Source organism: Pleuronectes platessa, chromosome 4 (assembly GCF_947347685.1).
Source record: "Pleuronectes platessa chromosome 4, fPlePla1.1, whole genome shotgun sequence".
Taxonomy (NCBI): Eukaryota; Metazoa; Chordata; class Actinopteri; order Pleuronectiformes; family Pleuronectidae; genus Pleuronectes; species Pleuronectes platessa.
In genome coordinates this window covers 24,642,445-24,669,084 of record NC_070629.1, presented here as the reverse complement: position 1 = coordinate 24,669,084, position 26,640 = coordinate 24,642,445, and the positions used below count along the sequence as shown (strand labels likewise).

Here is a 26,640-nt window from a genome sequence, read left to right as displayed (position 1 = left end):
CTTTGTCCCGACCGCTCCGAGCCGCCCTCCTGCTGGTGTGTGTGTTGTTCTGATGGTTCCGAACAATGCCGCTCATTCCACATACATTATTGTGCTTACGGGCCAAGACGGGGCGGAATGCTTTCAACTTTTATGATTCAAACTTGTGCCAAGAGCATTTTTTTTTTCCCGCCGCTGCTTCTCTCCAAAGGAGATTTCAAAGGGGGGGGGGGGGGGCGTTCAGATGGACCATTACGCTCATATCAGATCGGCCCGTTTGATGTGCCGAGCGACAGAACAAAATAAATAGCGAGCGCAAGGCTGTGAAAGTTTTGCAATGCAGTGCGTTAATTAACGAAGGGCTATACCAATTAGGCGGCCATGATTGCTGTGTGAATATCAGTGCAGTCACGCAGTCCGGGGCCCGGCGCAGAGTAACACCACTGTTTACTGAACACAAAGAGCATCAACAAGGACACGGCCAAGGGTGAGTAGCTGGGCATCGAGAGGAATTTACAGCTTCTTCCAAAGGTCGGAACTTTACCTCAGAGTGGAGACCGACACGTTTACATACTTTACTATTTTATTGTACAATAAAGCGTGTGGTTTATTTATTTTTATCTTAATTTTGGGCGAATAACCAGAAAGTGCCCGTTTAAAAACAATGTAATGGAAAAAAGAGTTTGTTCTTCAGACTAATTCTCCCGTGTCTTTTCATGTTCTTCACCATTTGAGGTTAAGCTGTAAATGAGGGAATTTGTGAAAACATTTGTTGGACTTTTGAACCCGACTCGACCAATAAAGCTGCATTTTATTTCATTCTTTATTCGTCTTTGATAGAAAAGTATGCAGAGCTCCCGAAAAGTGGAAAAACTCCCCGACAACTATTTTAAATTTGATTTAAACATTAATTTCAAGCAGCAAGACAAAGTTAAAACATGAAAAGGGCTGAACTGGGTTTGGTGAATGTGTGAAATGAAGGAAGTGGTTGTTTGTTCAGATGAATCAGAAGTCTTCAGCTTTGGCTCCAGTTTGATGTGAATCATTGTTGCGTCATTTTAAAACTTCCTTCCTGAAGAGGTTGTGTCGTTAAACGTTTGAAAGAAAAATACTCTTTAAAGGAAAGGTCACCTCGCCGAGCAGATGTTGTGATAATAACAATAATAATCACAAAGAGAAACGCTTGTTATTTGAACCCAGTTGTGGAAACAGGTAACAGGATGGACATATCTAATTGTAATAATATGTTCCCCTCGCTGTTGCTCCACCCAGAGAACAAACAGCTCATCAATCGTCTGGTCGACACTAGGTAGTCAGTGATGAGGTGAATGTTTGAAAAAGAAAAGCGATAATGACCCAAATGTTTGGTTAAGAAGTATATAATTATGCATTTATTGACAAGAGCGATACAAGTCGGCTGTGGGACCAGCGGAGGTCAGGCCCAGCAGCAGATGTGTGTCTTCAGTTCACTTAGCGGACCTCCTAGTCCTCTTGTCCCAGGAGAAGTTGGCTCCGTAGGACTTCACCCGCGGCTTGGCGCTCCTCCTCTCCGTGATGTCGTAGCTCCAACCTGAAGTGAAAACATCCTCAGAGTGAGCGATGGAGGCCGGAGCGTCACACACAGTCACTCTGGACCAGCTCCAAACCACAATGAGGTGTCCGGTGGACATCGACAGGCTGCGTGGAGTCACAACTGCACTAATCACTTTCATGGCTCAATAAACAGAGGTCGGCCGTTTCCTTTGCTTCGTCTCAACAAACCTTCCCAGATGGTTTCGGTTCCTCGGAGTCAACGTGAACTTTCTGTGGAGCCAAACACAAAACCTGCGTCCGCCATGTTTCACTCGAAGCTACGGGGACTGTTTCGAATGATGGAGTCGGCCCGTCCAAACTATTCTCTTAATCTTTTATTACTGGATTCGTTATGAGGCCCACATATTGGAATCAGCTGCTCTCGTTGCAGTAAAGCCATTTTTAACAGGTGCTGTTTTACTACTATCACTAATATCAGCCGATGACAATCCTGCTCTGGAGAGTTTAACAAGCTGACAACGTTTACAAAGATTCACGTTGTCGATATCGAAAGATTCTGATGGACTTTGGCAGAAAGAGCAAAGTTTCCGTGATCATCGGTTAATTTACTGCTGAGAAAAATAAAAAGCTTTGAGGTGCTGGTCAAGACGGTGAAGTGGACAAATGTTTCAGATTAAAATCGAATTACTCCTGCTCCACAGTTACCTCAACGTAATATTGTGTTCATTGAATATTCTGTCTGTTCATTCAGTGTTGGTGAAACTCTAAAGAACGATGAGTCATTATATCACTTTTAAAGCTAAACTGAGCGACTGAAATCAAAGATGTTTTATCCAACGTGTTGCTTTAAATGTTCAATTCTACATAAAATCTTTACATTTCACATTTCGTACCGTTTTTCTCAGCGAAGGCGACGGCGTCTTCCTTGGAGGAGAAGGACAGAGTCATGTTGGACAGAGGATCAGCCCTGGAAGACACACAGAGACGTCAGTGACACCATTTTCTCTCTGAATGGGACAATATGAAAACTTTGATTTGACAGGATATACAACACAAAGAAGATGTGGGTTCTTACGAGGAGGCCCAGCCCATCAGCGGGTTCTCCCAGCGCTCCCTGGTGTCGAAGTCGATCTTCCACTTCTTGGTGCTGTTGCTTCCGGACTGCATGGCGGTTTTAGACGGCACGAAGATGTGAACCTTGCGTGTTTTGATGTGCTCGTCTGGAACGCCCGACAGAGAACTGATGTCCTGCAGAGAGAGGGAGCACAGTGTCAGACGGGGGAACGGGAGGAATTCAAACTATATATTGTTCTTATTATAAACCAGTTTGTAAAGAAGTTGCTTCTCCGAAAATGGCAATGTTTAACATTTTAACATTATTCATTAATCAATAAAACTGTGCAGGGGCCTGTGAACTCAGGCTAATGTATTGAGAACGATCAGATATGTTATGTTGTGAAGTTTGAGGATGTTGATGGAATGAGCTGCTGATGTGATCCTGGGCCCAACGTTATTTTTAGCACGCCATCATTTTATGATCAACGTGTCTTTGATCAACACTCATAAGTGGTTTGTTTGATTGGTTTTAGGATTCCACTCATAACTACACAACGGATTTACATGAAAAACTTGGAATAATGGAACATGACGCAAGAAAGAAATCATTTATTATTATCTTTTATCACTTTCTTTAACATTGTGAGAGAGGACTTTTAGTGCTAAAGTCCTTTAAAGGTCTTTAATTCCATAATGACTTGTGTTAGAAAATGATTCATCTTAAAACAATCGCCGGCGGCAAAGCTTTGATCTTAGAGGAGGATGCGTTAGAGTGAGCCGTCAAAACAAATACTGAAAGCCGTCAAACTTCCTTTTAACGCGACCATGTGCCTGGAGTTAACCGACTGACATGTTTCTGGTCTCAGAGCAGCTCGGGTTCTTCCAGGACAATTCTGACTGATGTCTTTTTCTCTCCCTGCAAACCAGAGAGGGGCCACGAAAAGACGAATGTGTGTACATTAGTTGAGGGAGGTCATCTGAAAGTTAGCTATTCAGGTGCTATAAAAAGGAGTTAGGTAATCAACTACATGATGTTTTATATTTTTGTACTTCAAGTCGATCTGTAGGGATTTATTTTCACTTTAAAATACCAGAGTCAAAAAAAGCTCAAATACGTCTTCAGTGTCACAAGAAACAGCAATAAAATATGAAAAATTCAAGGAGTGAACACTTTTTATAGTCACAGTAAAATAAACTAAAAAGTTTGGATTGTAGTTTTATTATTTGTGTGATCTGCAGCTCGCTCTGTGGGCAGGTCCGGCTCTGCCAGCACAGCTGTTACAACTACACATCAATTTCTCCCGTGTTTTAACCTGTCAGAACTTTACTGTGATTTCTCTCTACTTCTTGATATGTTGCTTGTAAACGTCCGTCAGCATTTAATGGTCGGACACTAATTTTTCCAGGTAATAGTTTTCGTTTTTTAAGACTTAAAATTTCTTCTCAATTTTATTCTAAGTGAATAACAACTTTATAAAATACAGCTTACAGATGAGGAAAAAAAGTCAATGTCAGATTCAAACACCAAAAAGACAGAAAACCAGATAAGAAGAATATAATAAGAGATTTTTACGCAGTTTGTTTTAGATGTAATTAACACTTAATACTTTTACTTATTCCAGACAGTATCAGAAAGTAGGCCAGTGGGGCTGCAGGAGGAGGAGGGGCGTACTAAATGCATATTTGTGAGCAACTGGAGACCCTTCAAGCTCCGATCAAGGATCTCGTCCAATTCTTCAGGGAATTAGCTAACAAGCGATGGGAAGTCTCCGACAAAACACAGACCAACCTCCCAGCATGCAACCAGCAGCCACCCAAGACTGAGGGCCTTCCAGGGTGCTCTCCTTTCAGTACAAGAATTTTACACATTTCAATGGCCATTACAACTTCAAAGAATCAATTTTTCATCATTGTCTGTCATCTGCCAGTTGATTTGTAGAAAGGGGGTCGTTGTGCATGAACTCAACACAAAAGCCGGCCTCTCCCTGGGCTAAAGGAGCTTCCAGTGGCATCTAAGCCTCGGAAATTACAGGTCCAATCATTTGACTACAGCTCGTTTCGGGGGGGAATATCTTTTGCTTTGCTGAGGCTCGACCAGACTGAATTTAATCATAAACAAGATCTGCACATTGAAAAGATTGTTAAAATGAAAGGGAAGACACGAACAAAAGGCGGGGGGGAAAAAATTCACAAGTGCTCGGTAATTATTTCCGGCTGCCCTATCTACTTAACCTTGACAATTCCCTCTTGTCAGAGCGAGGAGGAAAACATGTTCCCTTCACCCAAAGGGGGGAACTGTGGACGGTTCATGACACAAGTCTGCTGCAGATAATCTAAAGCCGTTTAAAAATGTTTCCGTTGGATAGAAGTTTTTATGTTTTTGAATGAATAACATTCAAAATACCTGATACTCCTGAAGTGCTCAGAAGAGAAGAATTCCCTGAAAACCAAAACACATTTGGATTTTGGAATTCCGGGGGAAATGGTGCCTTCCTAGTTGAGGTGAACCCAACCTGCAGTCACAAACATTTAGCACTCCTGTGATCTGCTCTGCTCTGGGAGATAGAAAACCCTCCTCGGAGACGCAGCAGAAATGACACCCTTGGGATTAGCAGGGCCAGACGATGGTTACGCATGTGTACGTTGCATAAACCACAACTGACACAGGAGGCCCATGTATGGTAAACTGGTGCAATAATTTGTCCAGATGTAGCAGACCTTAAATCACATCTTAGGCATGGATGAGCACAAAAGGTCCTTCATGAACGAGGAAGGATGTGTCAAAACAAGAGCCCGGCCAAATCACTGAAAACACACCGCTCATTATCTGGCATTGTTTGCAAAAATATGAGTCTAGACTTCTATGATACTTGCACGCATTACACTGAAAGCTAGGAGGGCTATTGGCATGACAGACTCACCCACAATACCCAGATTCACAAAGGGAATGATTGTGGCTGGAATGTGGTGTGTTCCCAGGAGGACTAGAGAGGGATATCACAAAAGGAAAACCCACACGGTGGGCACTTTTTCTTCTGCCATGTACAGGAAGCAAAATGAGAACTATCAAGTTTGACACTATTCACAGGGCCTTCACGGGGCCCTACAATACCTGGCTGGGCAGACAGAATGCAGGGCTTAAGAGAGGGGGGGGGGGGAAAGGCTGGCAAAGTCTCCGTCACGTGAAAGCGTGTCGATAATTCTGACACCTCCAGGCTACGTGCCAGATAAAGAGCACTAGGGGCTTGTCGCTGTGGGGCCGCTGGGCCCACCAGAATGCTGAAAGCTGGTGGATTTCTGTGTAAACAAGAAAAAAATCTAAACGTGCTCAAGTGTTAAACTGAAGGAAATAACAGGAGAAAGTAGAGAGAGACAGAGCGTCCTCTTAAGAGAGGAGGTGAGGAGCAAAGTACATCAAAATAAAAGATTGCGAAATTCAGTCTTTTCCATCCTGGTACTAATTCCTCTGCAGAATCAACCTCAAAATGTGGAAACCAGTAAGAGAAGCCTGATTACCATTAAGTTTCATTTCTTCCTTCAGTCTAAGTGTCTAGCCCATGTTCGTGAGGATTCAGAACAAAAACAGCCGTGTGTTAAAAAAAACAAAAACAATGCATGAGGCCACGTTTGTGATTGTGTGTTGCTTCAGGTACCAAGACAACAAAATGCTCTTCTGGAAATTTGAGTCACGGATGCGAGAGTTTGAAGTTTTATCAGACACCAGAACACTGCACGGAGGATTGGACAGTGCTGCAGTGTTAACAGTAGAAACACTGGGCTCAGGTCAAAGAGTAAATCAGAGCATGTTGTTGTGTTGCAGTCAAACAAATTGCTAATTCATTAAAAGGAATTTAAACATCCCATTCATAGTTTGTGTACTTCATTTACAGACAATATTAAGCTATTCATATTTTCTTAAGAAACTACAAAGAAGTTTGTAAACATGAAACCATTTAAGGTGACTGAGTTATTGCGTCAATTCGAAAGACAGTTGGCTGTAAGTTAGACAGAAGTTGAGTTAAACCAGTTAAATAATACTAAAGGTAACACAAGACATTGTGATGTGGTTAATTACTGGAAGTGCCGATACAAGCTGTACAAACAGGGAATGTGTTTGGCTTATCAGCAGATTTTGTTTTCCAAGGACTAATGACTTGGATCTCTGCAACTGCCTTCCTCCAGTTTCAGAAAAGACGAAACACAGTGCATATCCAGGCCTTGTGCAACCTGGGATTTCTGTCCACTGGAACAAACCAGTTTGAGATTACAGATTGGTCTGTCAAGACAAACCATGAGCTGAATATTGCTTTCAGTGCTTTGTGGGGGTATTTCATTGGCCTCAGAAAACAAGCACTGCTGCTCGACGGGTCAGAGAGAAAATGGATTTCCATGCCATGGCTGGATTTCCTCATGTCATTGGAGCAATGGACTGGATCCACATCTCAATGAAATCTCCCTGAACAAATTCAACCTCATCACCAGTAAAGGTGTCTCTGCGGTCAGTGTGCAAGTCCTCTGCCACATTGGGTTTTTGTTGAATGCAGTGACACAATGGTCATGAAGGAGCTGTTGAGGACGGCTGATTGGTCCCTGACTTATGTTTTGTATGCCAGGTCTGATCTTTATTGGGAAACAATATCTGGAATTATAAGTTGTTGTTTTTTTCCCAGGAGACCAGGCTTATCCATTAAAAACATGACCGGTGTCTCAACTCGCAAACCTCTCAAATCAACAAGAGGCAAGGAACAACCAAGTATACACACACACCCACACACCCACCCACCCACCCACCCACCCACCCACCCACCCACCCACCCACCCACCCACCCACCCACCCACCCACCCACACACCCACCCACCACACACACACACACACACACACACACACACACACACACACACACACACACACACACACACACACACACACACACACACACACACACACGCTGAAAAGAAAGGAGGTTCCTTAGAATGCCGTTCTGTGAATGTAATACGATGTGCAAATTCCTTTTACGGTTGGCTACATTGTCTGGGCTTGCAGTCGGCTACACAACATTGCAATCAGAAAAGACCTATGACTGAATGGTGCTAGACGGAAGCGTCTCCCAAGTGAAAACACCTTAAAATCTCACAAGACACAAGGTCCTCTGGTCTGGTAAAAGCAATTTGAAAGGTTGGCGGAACTGTCAAGCGCCATCACCACCAGGTTCTGCCTATCGCCTGTCCAGTACCATCCTAACGGGGCGGCCCGGTGGTGGCAGCATCTCGCTGAGGGGTGTTTTCCAGCAGCAGGTACAGGCAGACTGGCAGGGACTGAAGCAAAGTATAGAAACGTCCTTAATGAAAAGGACTGAGACTACAGTTCACATATGCAGCCAAGACAACTCAGGAGTAGCTTAGGGAAAACTCTGGGAGAGCCTCAACTTGAACCCGAACATACATCTCTGGGGAGATCTAAAAAAAACTGTTCACCGATGGTCCCCTTCCAACCTGAGAGGTTTTTAGATTTGAATATAAACCCATTCATATAGTCTGGCTATTGTCAAGGACTATCAGGGTTAGATTAACAATAAATTAAGTTTCAATTCCTAGAAAAAAGTCCAGTCAGATAGTCTAAACACAAATACTGGCCGTCCTATTTATAGGGTTTAAATATAAACAGAGGTACAGAGTGTATTTTCCTGTTAGTACGACAACAAAATAGAAGAACTAAGCAAACAAGGTTTGTCTGTACACAACTGACTCAGACTAAATACCTCTAGCATCACCACAAACTTGTTACGTGTAGTAGTGGACAGCGTGACAACCATGAAACAAGTATGGTGCAGCCTATCATTGTATGAACGCCTGTATGCCAAAACTGCAGCCCGGCAGCCGGGGGGGGGGGGGGGTCATAAGGTCAGCCAAGCTGAATCATGTTGAGTCAGCATGTGGTGAAAGCCCAAACACATCACCCTTAACCCCCCACTGTCCTGCCCACACCCAGACCAAGAGCCTCACTCAACAGCCTCCGCCAGTTCCCACCTTCAGACGTCTTTGAAGTGGAAAAAGCGTGCCAATTACTGATTGGACATAGGGGGCGTCTCTAATAGAAACAAATATTATGTTGCTTGCTCATGTGTGGGAGTGGTTCAACTCTGGAGAACAAGGAGCAGCTGGCGCGAGGGTCATCTCGAATCTCACATTACACATACCGGTGAGGACTGGAACGAGAGGGGAAGGAGAAGGTCACTTATGAATATGTTGGATGCAGACGCACTTATTTGTCTGCGTGTCGTACAGCATCTCAGAAACACTCCTTCAAACGTCAGTCCAAATGTTTTGCCAGTAAAGCAAATCTATAATCATTTAATAAGCAAAAAAACTAAAAAAAAAGTAAGGATGTTCTTCATATTGATTAACTTAATAAAGTTGAATAACTGATAATAAAAATCAACTGCAGCTGCAAACAGTGCACATTGAGAACAGAAACGTTTCATCACCTAATAATCTGCCAATTCTTTTCTTAAAAAGTCAATTAATTTGACTTAATTTATAATTCTGCAGATAGTCTGCAAATAACAAAACCATTAAAAGATCTTAGAGCCCAGGGTGACATCATAAAGTGCCTCACTTTGTCTGACCAGTAGTTATGAGCCAAGATGTCATTCAGTCATCACAGCGATTTATAAAGACTGAAACAGTTCTTGTATTCTGGAAAATAGCTGTGAGTTTACAATCTCTGAAGAAATGAAGGTGCAGGCAAACTGGAGCAGCAAACCTTTTTCTACCCGTTACACAAACACAACACTTTGCAGCGAGACACTTCCTAAAACTCCTCGGCACTGACAGGGCTGAGAAGTCCTCTTAAGAGGCTTAGACTCTATGGAAGAGAGTGTTAATGAATGAAATACTATTTAGTGGATGATACATAATAAAGCCTCTTGTCCAGCGCTCTTCAAAGACCAACATCCTCTGACCCACTACTCCAAACTTGAGCCGAGAGATTTTTTGCATAAGCACGCCGTATGAAAGGGCAACCAGACAAAACAGACACTTAAGTTGTCTATGTGTGAGGGAGGGAGGGAGGGAGGGAGAGGAGGATAACAGGGAGGGGGGGGGGGGGGGGAATGTGGTCTGCTGCACTGTAGGTCACTCCGTCTGTGGCTAGACAGGCTTAGAGAATATACACCGCTGTAGTGCAGACTCAAACTCCTTGTGCTAAATATATCCTCATAGTTGAGATGGAAGGATTTTTATTGTTACTGCGTCTCCGTTGTCCTTCACGCTGATTTTCTTGCGATTTCCAAACACGAAAGCAAATACCTGTTCGAAGTTGCACTGGCTGAGAGTACTCTGCCCAAGGACACTTGGGCCAACGCATCTAATTCTGCGAAAGTTGAGTTCCAAAGTGCCACCATGCAAACTGGTGTGTCCAAGCGAATCGGCCTGTTGCACTGAAAGGACCTGAAGTCAACCAGCTTCCTTTAAATATTATCTGTACGAGGGTCTTGTCTGATCTTTGCGTGATTAAACTTGAGCGACATACTCTGGATTTTTCCGATCTGATTTCAATCTAAATCTTTAAAAACAACAACCGGCCTTCAGACTCAACTACCTTACCACTATCAACCCCCACATCTTTACTCCAGATGTGATGTTATTTGCCGAGCACGCGCTGGACTTTAATTTTGTGAGAAAACAAAAGATTTCAGATTAGCAAACTCAAGATGTCAGGAATCAAATGGCTCTACCAATTTAAGACGCTCTTCCTCTCTGTGCCCCCCCCCCCCCACACACACTTCCCCCTCAATTCCCCACCCTCTAATAACTGTCCTCCTCTGTCTCATAAAACCCTAGTGCCTTTAGAGAACTCTATAACAAGGCTTCACAAGCGCTTTAAGATTATGGTGTTGCCTTTATGTGGAGAGAGGGAGCGCACTTGGCCATGGCTGAAGCAGGAGTGGACACTGAGACACTCGAGCACAAGTGGGGGATATTGTAATATCACATATTCAAGCAGCTGCTGCAGCTATAACTTCAGTTGCTTCTGCAAGAGGCCAAAGAGTAAAGCAATAGGCCTGGCTCTAATTGAGGGAGGTCACAGACATTACGTGTAAAGCGGTGTATCAGTGGCCAGCCAGCTGGACCCTGGGAGCTGCCCAGCATGCTTAATCAAACAGTAATTACAAACAAAAGCAGGTCGGCCCGGGCACTCGAGGGAACCGCTCTGGGCACTGGAGCTCCATCACGCAGGTCTTTTTATTTGGCTTTTTTTCTGAAATGTAGACAATGCCTTCAATGATTTGCTCATGAAAAGATTTTAAAACATTTTCGACCTTTTAAATACCAGGAAACAAACAAACAATTGTTTTCGTTAGTGATTATGCTGGTTAGAGTCTTGATAATCAGTTGGTCCTTAACATTTCAGAAAACAGTAAAAAACATTTTGTCTGTGAGTAGAAAAACCCAAAGATACTTTACTGTCACATCACCCTATAGCCAGCAAATAATTAAACTGGGGGGGATGTTTGATATTTTGATTTTTTAAACCTGAAATGACTGAATGTGTTGCCCACTTGAAGGCAGTGGACACATCCTCAGGTCATGTCTATATTTCCTGAGGCTAATATATATTAATTTATCTGATAACTGCTGTATACTTTGCGGACTTTGAGTTAAATAAAACAGCTGAAAATGTAGGTCAAATTCAGAAATGCCGTTTCAAGCCCTAATTATCTGTGGGTTTAGACACTTTAATGACTAAAGCAGCCTGCACAAATCCCACTAAAAGTATTTTTCAACAGATCTGTTCAGATTTTTGACCTGCAGAATAGTATTGCCCTTCAAAGCCTAAATTTGTCTGTAATGGATATGACCAAACATGCTGTAGGGACGCGAGTTCCTGTAAGGGTTGCATTTTTTGGACAGACGAGAACTAAGGACAAGATAATGAGTGCCACACACATATTGTCAGACAGAGCTTTTGGAGTGAATTCAAAATATCGTTTGCCCCGGCCAAATTGCAACCTCATCTAAATGAGGTTATTCAGAAAGACTCGCCACACAACAAGTGGCACACCACTTTTTCCTCGGGCTGCTCCAGAGAGACAGCGTCCGAGCCCGGCATAACCTTGCAGTGGATCGAGACCCTGGTTTGATTGGTCCAACCGGAAAAGCAATTCACAATTATTGACAGCCTGATGAAGGACTAGCGTGCTGACATGCGCTGAATGCCCAAAAGGGAGAGTGCTCTCATTGCCCTCTTCCATGTGAGACAGGGACCACTGTACTGTAAACAGCTGAGGCCTCTCTTTTTGGCCTGTCTGGGTAAGCATTAGAGTACTTCCCGCCGTCGCCAGCAACGGCACGCTACAAAGGAACCTCTGTGGCAAACAACACTGAAGTGCCCACTGTCTTTTTCATGAGTCTCAGGGTGTCTCACAAACTTGTTTCCATGAAACTTGCTTTTCTTTCACCCCTCCCCACTTTTGGAGGCCCTCTTTTTTCATGTCCTCGCTGTTCCTCTCAGTGGCCCCTACTGAGAGGACAGAGACAGACACTCCACCCAGCCAAAGGTTTGTCTGCCAGTATGGTCAGCTTTGGGCTGGGACAAAAGCGCACTGACGCTGCCCACACACAGCAAACCCCCACAAGTCTACAACAGACTCCCACATTCTCCCCTAACTCCCTCTTTCTTCTTTATCGTCTATCTCCTTCGTCTTTTAATGACAAGCCATTTACGTCAAAGATCCCTCTTTGTTTTGTACAGTCGGTACATTGCTAACCTTGGCCACTTCAAATGCTCACTTATCACTGTTTGGACTGTGCTTTAGCACGTAATGAAACAAGCACCATGGACGAGCTACACAAGCCCCACCACTTGACAAGTGTAAAGAGAAAGTCACTGATTTTTAGCTTGATCATGATTCTGACATTCAGTTTGTTTACATATGTTTAATCCAGTTACATTTGGTTTGAGGGCAGTAACTTGAAATTGCAACATCATATACCACAAGCTGGAGAAAACAAATCTTGCATTATGGCAATGACCTGGAGAAAAAGTGGTCCTCTGCTGACATGGTTTGATAAGAAATAAAAATTAAATGGACTTTAATTTACTATTTTTCCCAATGCTTGAGTGCACTGCCAAATCAGTGGGGTACTGTTCTCTTTTGATTGTATTCTCTTGTGCCTTGGACAGAGAGTGCAAAAGAATGTTTATGGTGCATTTGTGGCAATGAATGTGACCAAAAGAAAAAAGAAAACTTGCACCTAACAACCAATATCGGTCATGTAAGCCGCAGTCTGTCCTCTTTACTTGGGGGGTGCAGCTGTAACAGCAGAAGAGGTGCCAGTACTCTGGCCAGGACCGGAAGCAGAGCAGCAAGTCATCCTTGCTGCTGTCGCCAGATTGTGTGTATTTAAAAAAACGCTGATCATTTGACCCGATTTAAAGACATTTGACACAGACGTCTGACTACATCTTGGTTTTAGTGGGATTCAAAACACTTGTTTGTAATCTTTGAATCACTTAACATGACAGGCTGCCAACCTGTATCTCCTCTACTCCACGTGTGTGGGGAGGGGGTAAGCCACACACATGGTGAAACAGAAGGCGAGAGAAACATAGCACAGCAACACAGTGGAGACTCACACTAGGTTAATTATGCTGTTTATTCTAATTTTCATTGAATTATATAACTTTATTTTTGCAGAGGAAGGACTGCAAATACTTGGTGTTATCTAAATTCAAATGAAAGCTAATATTTACTTTGGTGGCATCAAACACAATGATATTGTCAAATTAAACGAGTTTTTCATCTAAACTCCATTTTTAAAGTTATTTGTTTACTGCAGTAACTCATAATAATAACTGGGAGCCAGTGATGACATTTGCCATCATATTGCTACAAAAGCCTACTGTCCACTACGAACCCACTTTGGCAGCGAGTTCGAAGACCTTTTTAACAAATTTTCCAGGAACGTAATTGGGGGACAGTAGATCAGACAAACACCAATTGGTGTGTCACGTTGAACAGAGAGGGATCCTTACCAATTTCTCATCAACTGTAATAAGTTGCGTGTCTTGTCCTTGTTTCTCTGCCAGCCTCCATGTTGATGTGCTTGTAGACCTGAAAAACCGTTAGACAGACATTACACACAGAGCACAAAACACCAGACGAGCAACAAAGAAGTAAATGATAAATAAGCTTCACTCTGCAAAGGCCGACTATCTCCGAGGAAATGATGGGGCAAGGATATATCGTGAAATAAGAAGAGATCAAAAGTGAATTTTCCCCGCCACATATTAGTTCTGTCTGGTGAATCTCTGGCAGACTGTCGCTCTCATCCTAATGACAGGACGTGCTTCATGTTGGCTGTGGTCAACTGTCAGGCAAGGACTGTGTAGCTCTTTGTGAATGTGCAGCCGTCACAAAACAGTAATGTGCCATTGGGGCTCAGAAAGTAAAGGGCTATTACAGATAATCACATTCCAGATAATGTCCAGATTATCTGTGTTTTATTTATTTAAAATGTAAGTATTTTCACACTACAGATCCCCCTACTGTCTCATATAATAAATAAAATGTAAAAGAATACAATAAAAACATCATTGTGACCTATGCAACTATTGTTTCAGGTGTTCCATGTTTATAGTTGACTCTATTAAGTTGTCATTCGAATGAATCCCTGCAGACGGCACTCACATGCAGAACAATGTATAATAAGTTTAGATAGTAATAGGTAGTAAATGGAGTTACAGTATATAATGCTTTACTTTCCTATACAGTAGTTAATTGTATGTGATCAACATCTATCACAGATAAAGCAAATGTTTATGTTTCAGATTAATCAAAAACAAAGAGTTTTCAGTTCAAGCCTCAGATATTATGTTGTATTCTTAAAATGAGGAACATGTGCAAAAGTTTTTGTCTCTTCTTCCTGGACTCTAAGCCAGCTGAGTCCATTTCTAATCTCCAACATCTTTATCAACTCATGTTCACGCCTAGAAAATGAAATGGAATTTGAATTTTCACTTGGACAACGTGTTTCTCTTGGTGAAGCAACACAATCCAACCTGTCAACTATTATTTCATGTTCCCATCGAATGCTTGATGAGGCCAATGTCAAATTACGAAAAGATGAAAATAAAGCCATCAGTTGCAATGTGACTGGTCTCAGATGGCTTCAGTCCTTCAGGCAAATCAAAACCTTAGAGTGTAGAAAAACTCTTGGCTGCTTATGTTTCAGAGCAAATATTTGAAGAAATATTCAACAGTGTTGAACCGAGTAGACAAAGATGAATATGCAAGAAACAATATCATTTGCAGGCTTATGCATAAATATGTTTGAACATATCCTGACAGTATATCATGTAATCTCACATTAACTGCTGTCAGCTTGCCCACATACACATTTAGAGCAAATGTTGTGTCAGTATCTCAACATAGCGTGCCGCAATGTGGATTACATGCCCCCCGACATATTTAATCTATACCAAAACTCACGTCGACTGTAAATAAAATCACTAACAATATTACATATGTTATGTCAGTTAAATTAAATGAGAAAATCGAACATTAAGTTATCATAATATTTATTTCCCCAAATCCCAAAACGTATCTACTGATATTATGATAAGACTGGAACGAAGCACTGTTTGCATAAATTGGAGCCAAACTGTTTCCGCTCTTTATCCGGGTGTCAAATAATACAGCGTATAACTTAACGCTACCGACCCAAAGCTAAACATTTCTAATCCCCAGCTGAATCAATTGTGGATGTTTTGTAGGCGGCTAGACTAACTATTTATTAAATAACGTCAATATCTGTCTGCAAGCAGGAACATGAGCTACAATGGAGTAAGTGGTGATGGTTGAGTGTTGTGGGTAACAGATCTGGAGAAGCTCAGGAAACTGTTCAAGAATGAGGAAGTGACATATTTGTGTATTAAAAAAGGGCAGAAACCAGAAGAGCAGCAACGTCAAATAAACACATATGTTGTCACGTTGTTTTTCCTATAGTGAGCAGTTCACAGGATATGATGGGTTTATTTACTTAGAAAACAATGGGATCAAGTGCAAACATGATTAGAACAGAAAAGGAATAACAGCCCAGTAATACAACATATTACATGAATAAACCAGAGACATGTGTTTTACTGCAAGAAATCCATTGTGTTAACAAATTAAAAAGTGAATTTGTGATGCTACAGGTTAGCTTCCGGTTAGCCACCTCTTTTATTCCTGATGAGATCCGTTATTAAATGAAGATTTCCCATCTAGCTGAACGATATTAGTTCACATAGTGACGTCCATGTGTGGAGCAGTGAGCAACGTTTATCTTCATTAGCAGCCAAACTCATTTCTACACAGACAAGTTGGACCTGGTGTTAGCTAACTAGCCGGCTAGCTGTAAGGACACAGGGTAACCCTGACATTAGCCAACACCCAAGTCACTTTAAAACAGCGAGAAAGAACGTACTTAAGTGTTTAAACATCCACACTGTGCCAAATAAAGAAGGGAAACTTTATAAACGTGTTTTATTCAAAGTGTTTTATGCTACAAAGCTGGTTAGCTTGCAGCCACAGATTAGCCTGTGACATGCTAGGCCTGCTAGCATCGTCTTTAGCCGACTTACAGTTGACTGTTCCACAATAAAAGAGGCACAGTAACACGTGTGCACATTAAACCACTAGACAACGGACAGTGAATTACCTGACGGGGTTCAGCAACACCCTAGAAGCGGTGTTGATCACAGCTAACCGTCCCAAGCCGAGCAGTGACATTGAGGACGCCATGTCTGTTGTCAACACTGGAGTACGGCGAGCGCAGAGGGACAAAGCGTGCGCGCGGTTGACGGCGGCAACTGGAGGAGACGTGAAGGAGACATGGAGGACAGATGCCAGATATTACTTTACAGTGGACGTGCCACACGCAGGGAGACATGTCCAGACACAGCCAGCAGCGTCTGTTCACACCTCATGTTCATTTCATATATCACAGGTAACGACGAGCAGGGTGTTGACAGAGAGGAGTTCAGCAGGGGTTTTCTTACAGGGTCCAGAAATGGCTTCAATCTGTCAAAAGCTGGATTTGTTCTTGATGCAGAGATCAAAGTGTAGAATAGACATTAAACTTCAGTTGGGATCACTTGTCTTAATGAGCTGTGTGTGAAGGTGTGTGATGCTTAAACTAAACAACCTTAGGGCGGCTCAACACACTGCAAATAAAGAAATAGAAAATACACGTGCAAATTAAGGAAAACATCTTCATCAATTTGACGACACACATGTGCAAATACAGACACACGCTGCAAATTAAGAAAAACAACAACTGACATGTTCCTTTCCTTGCTACTCGTCAGTGGTGATGGAACTTCACAAAAGTTTTCGTTGTGGTTTTTTCGCAATCTGCAGTGTGTTTCTGTATTTGCACATGTGTGTCGTCAAATTGATGAAGATGTTTTCCTTAATTTGCACGTGTATTTTCTATTTCTGTATTTGCATGTGTTGTGACTTTTTTTGGAGCGCATGTGTTGTTAAATCCCACGTGTTTTTTTGTATTTTCATGTGTTTTCTTTATTCGCAGTGTGTTGAGCTCTCTCGGCCACCGTACAAACTCTCCTATTTCTCTGTCTGAATTGGTTTTCGATCAATTTAATTCACATTAGAAGTTCTACTATCTCATGTTACAGTTAAATGTTGAATACATATTGCGTTTATTCAAATATTGTATATAATACGGATAGAAATAAACAGCAGTTTATCCAATTGGTGTAGAGCTTAAACACTTTTAAATGCTGTACTAAACACTAGAGTAATGGGACAGCAAAAAATCCTCATTGTGGTATATGTCATTTTCTGCAGCAATATTTATACATACCATAAAGTTTATTGAGTATAATTTCAGAAGAAATGTAGTACTTAACCCCTTTAACACCTAGTGACATGCAAGAGTTTTTCAAAAGAATGAACTGATTTGTGATTTTTGTTTTATTTTGGTCCAACTTCTTCTTAAAAGATGCAATAACACAACAGAGTCAGAAAAACGTATAAGGAAAAAAACTTTTATTGTTTCACTCTTCATATCTGTACAAATACCATCAAACTTTGTATGTACATATGACATTTACATAAAAAATACAAAACTATATATTCATAACAGAATTTTGTATTTCTCTTGTGATGTTTGAAATAAAATGCATTCTGAGAAAAGAACAAAAAAACAAAAAAATGAAACAAAAAGAACCGAAGCGATGAAGTCTGATATAGTGTTGAGTACTGCAGTACATTAGTCCTATCTGAGCTCTGCGAGAGCAATATGGAGCACATTGGCAAGAAGACAGCACACAAATGTTAATGGCACATTATTTCCAAAAGAATCAAGTATCATCCAACACTTACCTCTGCTCTAAACTGGTGAGATAAAACAAACGCTATCGTATAATTTCTAGAGTTGTCGTCTCCGCGTGGAAACAAATCTAAAGGGATGAAACTGAGGAATAACCAACGGAAAAAAAAAAAAAAAAAAAGAAGAAAAGAAAAACAAATGGCTCTTTTTTCTCTTCCGTTCCATCACTGCTGTGTTGCACCTTGTACAATGCTCTTTTGCTAAACCATCGAGAGAATCCCTTTGGTCGGTTATTATGAGTTGTAAACAAACCAGAAACACTTTATGTACATAAAATGATTGATATATTCCCAATAAATAAACACACAGCCTAAACATGCATTTACGTATGTGTGACATAAACATCTGTGATAGAGATTTGACAGAAACAAGCAGCTTTGTACAGCTCAGGGAATGCAATTTACAGCTTGTAGAGGACTTATACTTACACGGTAACATGACAAATAAATAACACTGCTTTTCTTTGGACAAATATATTTCTTCATGATAAAAAAAAAAGAAAGTAAAAGGGACAACAACAGAAAAGAAGGGGGGGAAATGAGTGGTAACACAATATATCATGGTAGATAGTAAGCCTGACATTGTAAATGTATAAATTATAAAACACAAAAAAAGTATAAATAAACATCTAGCAGACTGAACTATATGTATACTTCCTTTTTCTTTAAAAAATAAATAAGCATACACATAATGTACAGTATGGACATGATTCCTTGCCCTAGGACTGTTCCCCTAATGATGGGAGCCTATCCATCCAGTAGGGAAGATAAATGGACATAGGCCATGTAGTCTGAGTCCTCATCTTCCCCATCCTCCTCCTGGTCTTCTGTGATGGCTATATGGGAGAATATACGGTAGCTGTTGTATGAATATGGACCAAAACAGCGCAGAATATCACTGAACGTTCTAAAATAAAATCTCACAGCAAAGCCACTGGCCCACAGCCTCCATTTTGTTTTGTGTGTGCACGTTTGTGTATCTGTGTGTGTGTGTGTGTGTTTGTGTGTATGAGGAAGGGTCTGTGTGACTTGGCTTTGACAATTACTGTGGCATCCCCAATTATGCAGCTTTACATAATCTAGCAAGTCAGGGCTGTAACAAGAGAAAAAAGTTGGATCATGGAAAAGAGGGGTGGATGGGAGGTTGGGGGGTTTGGTGGGTGAGGGATGGGGGTGCCTGGCGGGTACTGGGCGCGGGGGGGGGGGGGGGGGGCACTGGGGCTGATGGCTCCAGTGGCCCCGGGTCTCTTTTGGGCAGACTCCTGAAAGCAGACACACACGTAACACAGAAAAGTGCTCCTGTGTTCTTGGATTCGCGAGTTTCTTTGCTCTGGTTATTATTTTAGCTTCTGGCCCAAACGTCCAGGGAGGGAGGACTCTGTGTCACAGCCTGGACTCAGCAAGCAGGTCACAGATCATCAACACAGTTCTGAGGTATTTTCTTTTCTTTTTTACAGAGGAGATTTACATCGGAAAACGCAAAAAAAAAAAAAAAAAAAAAGCACACAAGCAAGAGCGAGAGTGACAATACAAAAAAACAAACAAACAGGCAGTCCCTCGTCAATCCCAACGGATTTGTGATTTGTGATACATATTCTGGTAGACAACACATTCACTGGAAACAGCACAGACAATTAAAAAGTTAGTCGATAAACACTCCTCCTACGATGAAGAGACGAGAAATAAGAGAGCGGGGTTCTACGAGCTTCTTACGCTTAATCCTGCACACTGTAAAGTATCACATTTCTATATTTAGCTCATGAGGTGATCATAAAGTTGGTCCCTTGGATTCCATCGCATACCTTAGGCACATCACAGTAAGGTACTCGGGTCAGGAGAGAGAAAAACTAACACGGAGACATTCTTCTACATAGCGACTTGGAATGTAAATTTGATACTTCCTTGAGGCTATTGTTCAATTTGATGGTTTTTACCCCCAGAGCTGCGAGCGCGTGACTGGCTCGGTCTGGTCCGCAGGTCGGCAGTCTACATGGGTAACATTACCGCTAACATGGCACCAATGTTACAATCACCTTATGCAATCGTATTAGTATATTGAAAAAGTATTCTGTTCTCATGGACATGTTGGCAGTGTGGTGTATATCACAAGAGGCAGTGCATTTTGAATTGATTGATTACAGCCAATAGCAACAAAAAGAAGAAGAAGAAAAAAACACATTCCAAAAACAACAAAATACACACCTTTACTATGAAATGAGCAATGTGACCATGGAATTTACAAGCTGTAAAGATATGACCACTATCATAAAAATAATTCTGATTAAAAAATAAAACTGCATGGGATTTAAGGCAACCTGCTCCTGCAGTTCACTAGCATGGCCGTGAAAACGACTAGTTTTAAATATCAGGATTGTTCCACTGCAAACCAAACTAGTCCCCTTTGTTTTTCAAGTTAGTTTAATTGTCGTGAGCTTTTTTTTAAATTTTTTTTACCAGACTCTTGTTTAGAGTCTGCTGCTGATATAGAAATGTGTTGGTTTCATTCACCTTTCTGTGATTTTTTTGATTTGCAGAACAATAAAATAAAATAAAATAAAATAAAAAGTGAAATTAAAAAAAAAATCACATGAACAAAAGCCAGCGACAAAGACAATGTCATGCAAGTTCTTCCATTCCCAAGTCCGTTCTGCTTGCTCAAGCTGTGCTTGGTGGTGGTGTGGCTGGTGTGGGAGTTGGGGGACAGTCAGGTTGGAGGGGGGGCGGGGGGGGGACTTTCAGGGGAGGTTTTTGTTGGGAAAGCAACATGGAATATTGTCTTTTGCTTGGAGGGGGGTAGGGAGGGGGGTGTTTTGATTGATTATTTTTTTCATATTTTAGCTTTTTGTTATTTTACTTACAGTTGCAAGATCCAGAGTGCTTGACCTCAAGCAGCACACCCAGAGAGCAAGCAGCTTGCTTCATGGCACATTCACTGGGATACGTGGTGTTGTCGCTGGCACACACCGCCTCCTCCGTCCGGCTCTCCGGACAGGTCTCATCGCACAGTGAGCAGCGGCCTCGGCTCATCCGAGCATCCCACAGACACTTCTTCCCCGTGCTGCACTGGATGTCCTCGCATGACTTAGCCTCTGCAGAGAGGGAGGAAGAGAACCGGCACAGGGGAAATCTTTGATTAGGTGGATTATCACAAACGCGTTTCAAGCAGGATCGGATGACTGTTGCGTATTGGAGAGTTAAGCGAGGAATAAAAACCAAATCCGGTTTTATAGGCTCAGGTTCTCGTGGCAGGCAACAAAAAGTCATGTTTTAATTAGCAGTTTTAAGTCTACAAGACTTATATCGACTGCTTTCTGGATAAGAGTCCATCTGACTCAAATATTAACTTGAAGCATGTCTTCCTGGCCCCCAGCACTCCCCTGTTTTGCTCTCTTTCTCCACCCCTCCTCTTCTTTCCTCTCTCCCATATGGGATAGTGCTGCCAACATCAGGAAATAATAAGATGTCTATCATTTCTTGAGCAAACACAAGCAATACCAAACTAACTGTCTCTCTCTCTCTCTCTCTCTCTCTCTCTCTCTCTCTCTCTCTCTCTCTCTCTCTCTCTCTCTCTCTCCCCCTCTCTCTCTCTCTCTCTCTCCCTCGCTCTCTAAGACCCCCTCCTCGGTGGAATGTTTGGCAAAAATGAGAAGTGAGAAAGTGCAGAGCTGGCCAGGAAGAACATGCACTCAAACAATATTCAGAGTCAGGGACCGGAGGCGCTTTCAGGGAGCAAAGTGTCACGCGCTCACGTCTCTCGTGTCTGCAGACTTACTGATGCATTTGCCCTCATACGCCACTCCGATGGATCTGCCCAGGAGGCAGGTGGCTCTTCTCAGGTGACACGCGCTGGCATAGATGATCCCGTCGTTTCCACAAAGGTACTGGTCAGGCGACGTCACCTCGGGGCAAATCCGATTACACGTCACACAATATGCATTATTTGTCTGGTCCACGACGCACGTGGAGCTGCCAGGGCACAAGACGTCACGGCACGTTTCTGTCCAGACAAAGGAATTTGGAGATTTTGTTATTAACCGGCAGGAAAGGCACGAAAATGAGGAACAGACTGCAGGGTTCTTGGCAAATGCAGACGCGTAATCTCATAAGTGGGGCAGAATTAAAGGTAATGTTTACTTACTCTTGCACTTTCCCTGGTACTGCACGTCCAGATCAGGGTGGCCTTTGCATTTAGCCTTCAGCAGTGCGCACTCGTCTTTGTAGGTCTTTCCATCCGAGCCGCAGACCGGTCCTTTCCAGGTGATGTTGGAGCAGTCTGGTGCGCACACGCAGCGCGGCTTGCTTCTTCTGTTCATCTTGCACCTCTTCCCAGGCCCACAGTCAACATTATCGCAGGTTTCTGAAACAAACAGAAAGAGGTCTCTGGTAAGAGATGCTGGCGAGGATTTTTGGCATGGTGCGCAAAATTACGCATTACAAAATTGGCCATTTTACGCACTTTGGCATGCGCAAATCAGATCATCGCCATATGGTTTATGAGACAAAATGATCGAGCATGTATGTTATGGTAAAAACAAAGGAAAATGAGTGCACCTCCACCTTTGCAAGGTATGCAATTGGGGGCTCCGCCATTGAAGATCATCCATCTAAAGAGCGTGCTGTTAGGGACGTCCTCCTCGGTCCAGGACGTCCCCAGTCTTCCGCTCCGGCAGCACTCCTCCCTGCTCATACCGGGCATGTACAGCACCTGGCACCTCCCGTTCTTCCCCTGCTGCAACCAGCAGTTCCCAGCTGAAATCAGAAAAAAAAAACATGAGAAAACCTCGAGTGTTGCATGTTGAACGCCTCAAAGCGCTGACCCAGACGCACCAGACACACACGCAGCCCGTATTATCCGAGACGCTCCCTCCCCTTTCTCCCACCCGGCAGTATTTTGTCTGATTCCTCTTTTTTCTTTTTTTTTTGCGAGACTGTTAACACTATCCAGCCTGTGACTGACAGCCCTCGCCATGCAGCCACAAAACCCAAACAAGTAATAAGAATCTAAGGAGGTAGGCTGTGGTTTAGTCCCAGACTCCTTGTTATCACTGGACAGAGCGGAGCGTACAGACAGTGTCCGTCTCCACCGTCCTAAGGTAGCAAGACCCCACTGCCTCCACCGCCTCAGGGCGAGATCCCAGACATGTACCCAACCAGCTTTTGTGGTTTATCAACCAACCAGGGCCAAGTTCATTTTAAACACATTCAAACCAAAATGAATCTTAAATCATTGGCACGGGGACATAATTCGACCCAGACAGCAGCAGGGTGTGTAAACCGACACAGACACACATGACAGTAAGTGTTCATGATGTGTTTCCTAAACAGAACACACATTTTTATTCGTATCTATCTCAACTAGAGCAACTCAAAGAAAGAGTGATGAGTGCAAAAGTTTCCAGTTTGTATATCTTTATCACAGTAAAATGAAACTATTGCCCCCCAAAAAAGCAATTTTACGCATGAATGCTGGATGCGGGGAATTATATGATTAACACGCCCTTGAAGTCCCAGTGGACATTTTTCAAGTTTGTTACAGGTTTGGCGTCAACACGCACAGACATTGAATTCTGAAGAGAAAAAGTATGAGAACATGTTGAGGTATTGAGAGAAGCTGAGGCTGCGTCCGGCGCCGTGCGTGCCCCTGGCGAGGGCTGCAAAAAGAAACTTGCCGTCCGGTCTCACTTTGAAGTGTCCCAGATGGCACCTGTTTTGCGGACACTTTACGCACGCACTGTCTGAGGTGGACACTTTTTATCAGCGGGGCGAGGAGCGAACCCACTCTGAAAAGTTTGTCGCCTGCAGCAAATCATCCGACACTGGTGCACGTTTCCCTGCGGCTGACCAGAGAGCAGTGGAAGTTCTTTTTCTCTTTGCTCCCAGCAACGGAGAGAATAAAAAAGCCGAAAGACGGATGAGGAGAATCCTTACCTTGAACTTTTTGATGTTCCATGAGGTGACAAAGCCATATGAAGAAGAGAAAAATGCCCGGGTGGAGGCGGTGTTTCAGCATCCCAAACATGATGGAGAGGCAAAGTGAAGCACGTATTTGACACGGGCAGCGCCAAAGTAATCTGCTTAAGGTGGCAGTGTTGAATAAGTGTCAGTCTGAGAATGCAGCCTCTCTTTTTAAATCTATAAGGGGTCTCGGGTTGACTGTCTCTGGTGGGCGGTCTCCTCTTCTGTGGGGGTGGGGAGATCTTTTTTTTTTTTTTTTTTTTTTTTTTTCTTCTTCTTCTTCTTCTTACCAAAGTTCTTTCAATCCCAATCAGGTGACATCGTTACAGCAACTTTCACCTGCCACAACAATTAAATTACGCGGAAACAGCTCCGGTGTTGTTGTGATAAAACGCCACGAGTGTCTGCGGCTCTGCTGTGAAACCGGGGGAACTCTGCACCATCGGATCAAAGGGGCCGGTGCATGTGAATTTAGTTTTTTAATGCACATTACTGATATTAACTTTTATCCTTTTTAGTTTTCTCATCAGGCAAAGGGGTCATTTTTACGCACGACTTGATATGAGCCTTAGAAGCAATAATAATAATAAAAAAGAGACAAATATTAATAAATATTAATAATCACATTAATAGTGATAAAAATAATAGTTTATTATGCATTAAGACCTTTTTACTGTATAATCAAACAGGCCCACAGCTAACATCCTTTCCATGCATGCCATCATCATACCTTCAAATTAAGAGTATACTGCTGGATGGTAACTGATATTCTTTCCACCAACTGCAGACAAAAGTGTAAATCTTTTGATGAGAGTTGCCTTTTGGGAACATTTCCCAGTCCAGACAATAATAGAATTCATAGTAGTCCGCAGCCGCACAGCTAATATTAGAACAGACAGTTGTTTGGGTTTCTCTCCCAGGTCAAGCTTTTAAATATAATCAAACCTGTTTCCGAAGAGGCTTCAGACAGAGGAGCGGGGTGTTGCGTTTCATTGAATGAAACACGCACACGCACAGACACACGCACACACACACCGACACACACACACACACACCGACACACACACACACGCGGCTCTCCACTCACTGACGCACAGGCTGCACTCCTTCAGAAGTCCTTGCGCGACCTCTTCAGCGGAACCCTGGGTACAGCTGCAGCTCTGCAGAGCAAAGAGCAAAGTGTCCGCTGCGTGAATCACACTCCGGGGAGTTTATAATCTGTCGGCCAGACAGAACACAATGTAAAGTCTTCTCTAATTCCACAGGAGAAAAACACCGAATTAAAATATACACACAGCCTTCACACACCCGGAGCTGTGAGCTGAAACTAAATGTGTTCAAATCAATTCATGTGCTGTGACAACTAATATGATCAGAAACTATCAGTCATGCTGTTTGTGTTGAGTTGATATAGATGGTTATATGATTTACTATATTATTAATGCTATTAAAAATTAGCTATTATAATGAGCATAAAATATCCTCAGATTAAAGGGCCTGACAGCATGCACACATGCTCACATGCACACGCACACATGCACACATGCACATATTGTTTTATAAATGAATTGATGTTTTGGATATATATAGATTTATTGATTATTTATGGTCTAATGTTTTCTGCTTTTGCTTATGATTCCTAAAGCATTCCCTTTTCTCTACACTCTTTACTACTACTACTACTACTTTTATTACTACTAATATTATTATCATTAGTATTATTATAAGTAGTAGTAGTAGTTGTAGTAGTAGTAGTTGAAGTATCGGTCGTGTGTTTCGTGCCCTCTTTGTGATCCAGTGGTGGATTTCATGCTACATTACACAGAACCAACATCTGTACTCCAGAACAAACAGAGAAGGAGAAAGAGTTTTCACAGGTACTGCTTCAAAAATCCTTCCAGCAACCATATCACGTTAGCTGCTGGAAATTATGATCGGAAACAGCAATCAACATGGAAGACATAAACCAAGAATGCAATCAAATTAAATTTCATCTTCTGCAGAATTGGGCTCATCAAACTGATTCAGACCTTGTGACGACTTTTATCAGAGACGATTAAACGATCAAAGATCAAGAAACATTCACATGATTCACGTTTCACATATTTGGGTTTGGACTGAACATCACATCCATTACCATGGAAGAGCTCTCTGGTTGCTCCTTCTCATACTTCTCACTGATCTCTGTCAAATCAATGGAAATGGCTGTTCTCAATGGAAGTTGTACATAAGTTGCAGAATGACTACAGTACAGTGACAGTTCTTATGTCCCTTGTTGTTTAAGAATCATCACAACAGCAAAACTCTTGTGAAGTCATTACTTTTGACACTGGCCGTTTCTTCTTTCAACGAATCTGTGAAGGTTCACTTGCCGTCCAGTTGTGCTCGATCAATCATTCGGTGTCTGGAGTGTGTGATTTGTGAGCTCTGTGTCTTTGAGGTATTACATTTTCCAAAACACTTCCTGACTGGCGAGTACATCTTCGCCAGACTGTATAAACTTGAAAGTGCTGGCTGTTGTCCTGAAGCCACTTACTGCCATGGACTGTCCCAGGCTCCGGATCAAACAGGCAGCGAATGTCTTGTTCTGAGTGAAGCTCATTTTTGCAACTCTAAGTAAAATCCCTTTTATAGATCATGATAGATATGACATTTATTCGGTTTAACTTTGATCCAGAGCTTTTACATTAAAACCAGTAAAGTTTAGGCTTTAATTCCC

General features: G+C 42.4%; 2 protein-coding genes across 4 annotated transcripts; both read right to left on the bottom strand.

The window, feature by feature from the left end:
- Window positions 1–1,342: 1,342 nt before the first annotated feature.
- Window positions 1,343–16,402, bottom strand: ndufs4 (NADH:ubiquinone oxidoreductase subunit S4). The gene is made up of 5 exons (XM_053421791.1): window positions 16,273–16,402; window positions 13,607–13,685; window positions 2,588–2,760; window positions 2,406–2,479; window positions 1,343–1,549 (listed from the first exon to the last, which is right to left on the bottom strand). Exons 1-5 carry the CDS (start codon window positions 16,353–16,355, stop codon window positions 1,446–1,448), a joined length of 513 nt encoding a protein of 170 aa, XP_053277766.1. The 5' UTR covers window positions 16,356–16,402; the 3' UTR covers window positions 1,343–1,445.
- A 1,207-nt stretch (window positions 16,403–17,609) lies between these two features.
- fsta (follistatin a) lies at window positions 17,610–24,118 on the bottom strand. 3 transcript variants are annotated; one of them, XM_053421721.1, is made up of 6 exons: window positions 23,895–24,117; window positions 22,518–22,715; window positions 22,105–22,323; window positions 21,739–21,963; window positions 20,825–21,055; window positions 17,610–18,802 (listed from the first exon to the last, which is right to left on the bottom strand). In XM_053421721.1, exons 1-6 carry the CDS (start codon window positions 23,983–23,985, stop codon window positions 18,714–18,716), a joined length of 1,053 nt encoding a protein of 350 aa, XP_053277696.1. In that variant the 5' UTR covers window positions 23,986–24,117; the 3' UTR covers window positions 17,610–18,713. The 3 variants fall into 3 exon arrangements, with proteins under 3 accessions (XP_053277696.1, XP_053277697.1, XP_053277698.1); XM_053421722.1 differs by having other exon boundaries at window positions 22,524–22,715; XM_053421723.1 differs by lacking the exon at window positions 17,610–18,802 and having other exon boundaries at window positions 20,817–21,055; window positions 23,895–24,118.
- Window positions 24,119–26,640: the final 2,522 nt, after the last annotated feature.

Excerpts from the sequence above, each read along its gene's own strand:
- fsta (XM_053421721.1), bottom strand. The coding sequence starts at position 23,985 with ATGTTTGGGATGCTGAAACACCGCCTCCACCCGGGCATTTTTCTCTTC. Across the intron at positions 22,716-23,894 it reads GGAACATCAAAAAGTTCAAG|CTGGGAACTGCTGGTTGCAG; the intron begins GTAAGGATTCTC and ends TTCTGATTTCAG. Across the intron at positions 21,056-21,738 it reads GTATGAGGGCAAATGCATCA|AGGCTAAGTCATGCGAGGAC; the intron begins GTAAGTCTGCAG and ends CCCTCTCTGCAG.
- ndufs4 (XM_053421791.1), bottom strand. The coding sequence starts at position 16,355 with ATGGCGTCCTCAATGTCACTGCTCGGCTTGGGACGGTTAGCTGTGATC. Across the intron at positions 2,761-13,606 it reads TTACAGTTGATGAGAAATTG|GACATCAGTTCTCTGTCGGG; the intron begins GTAAGGATCCCT and ends CTCTCTCTGCAG. Across the intron at positions 1,550-2,405 it reads CGCCTTCGCTGAGAAAAACG|GTTGGAGCTACGACATCACG; the intron begins GTACGAAATGTG and ends TTTTCACTTCAG.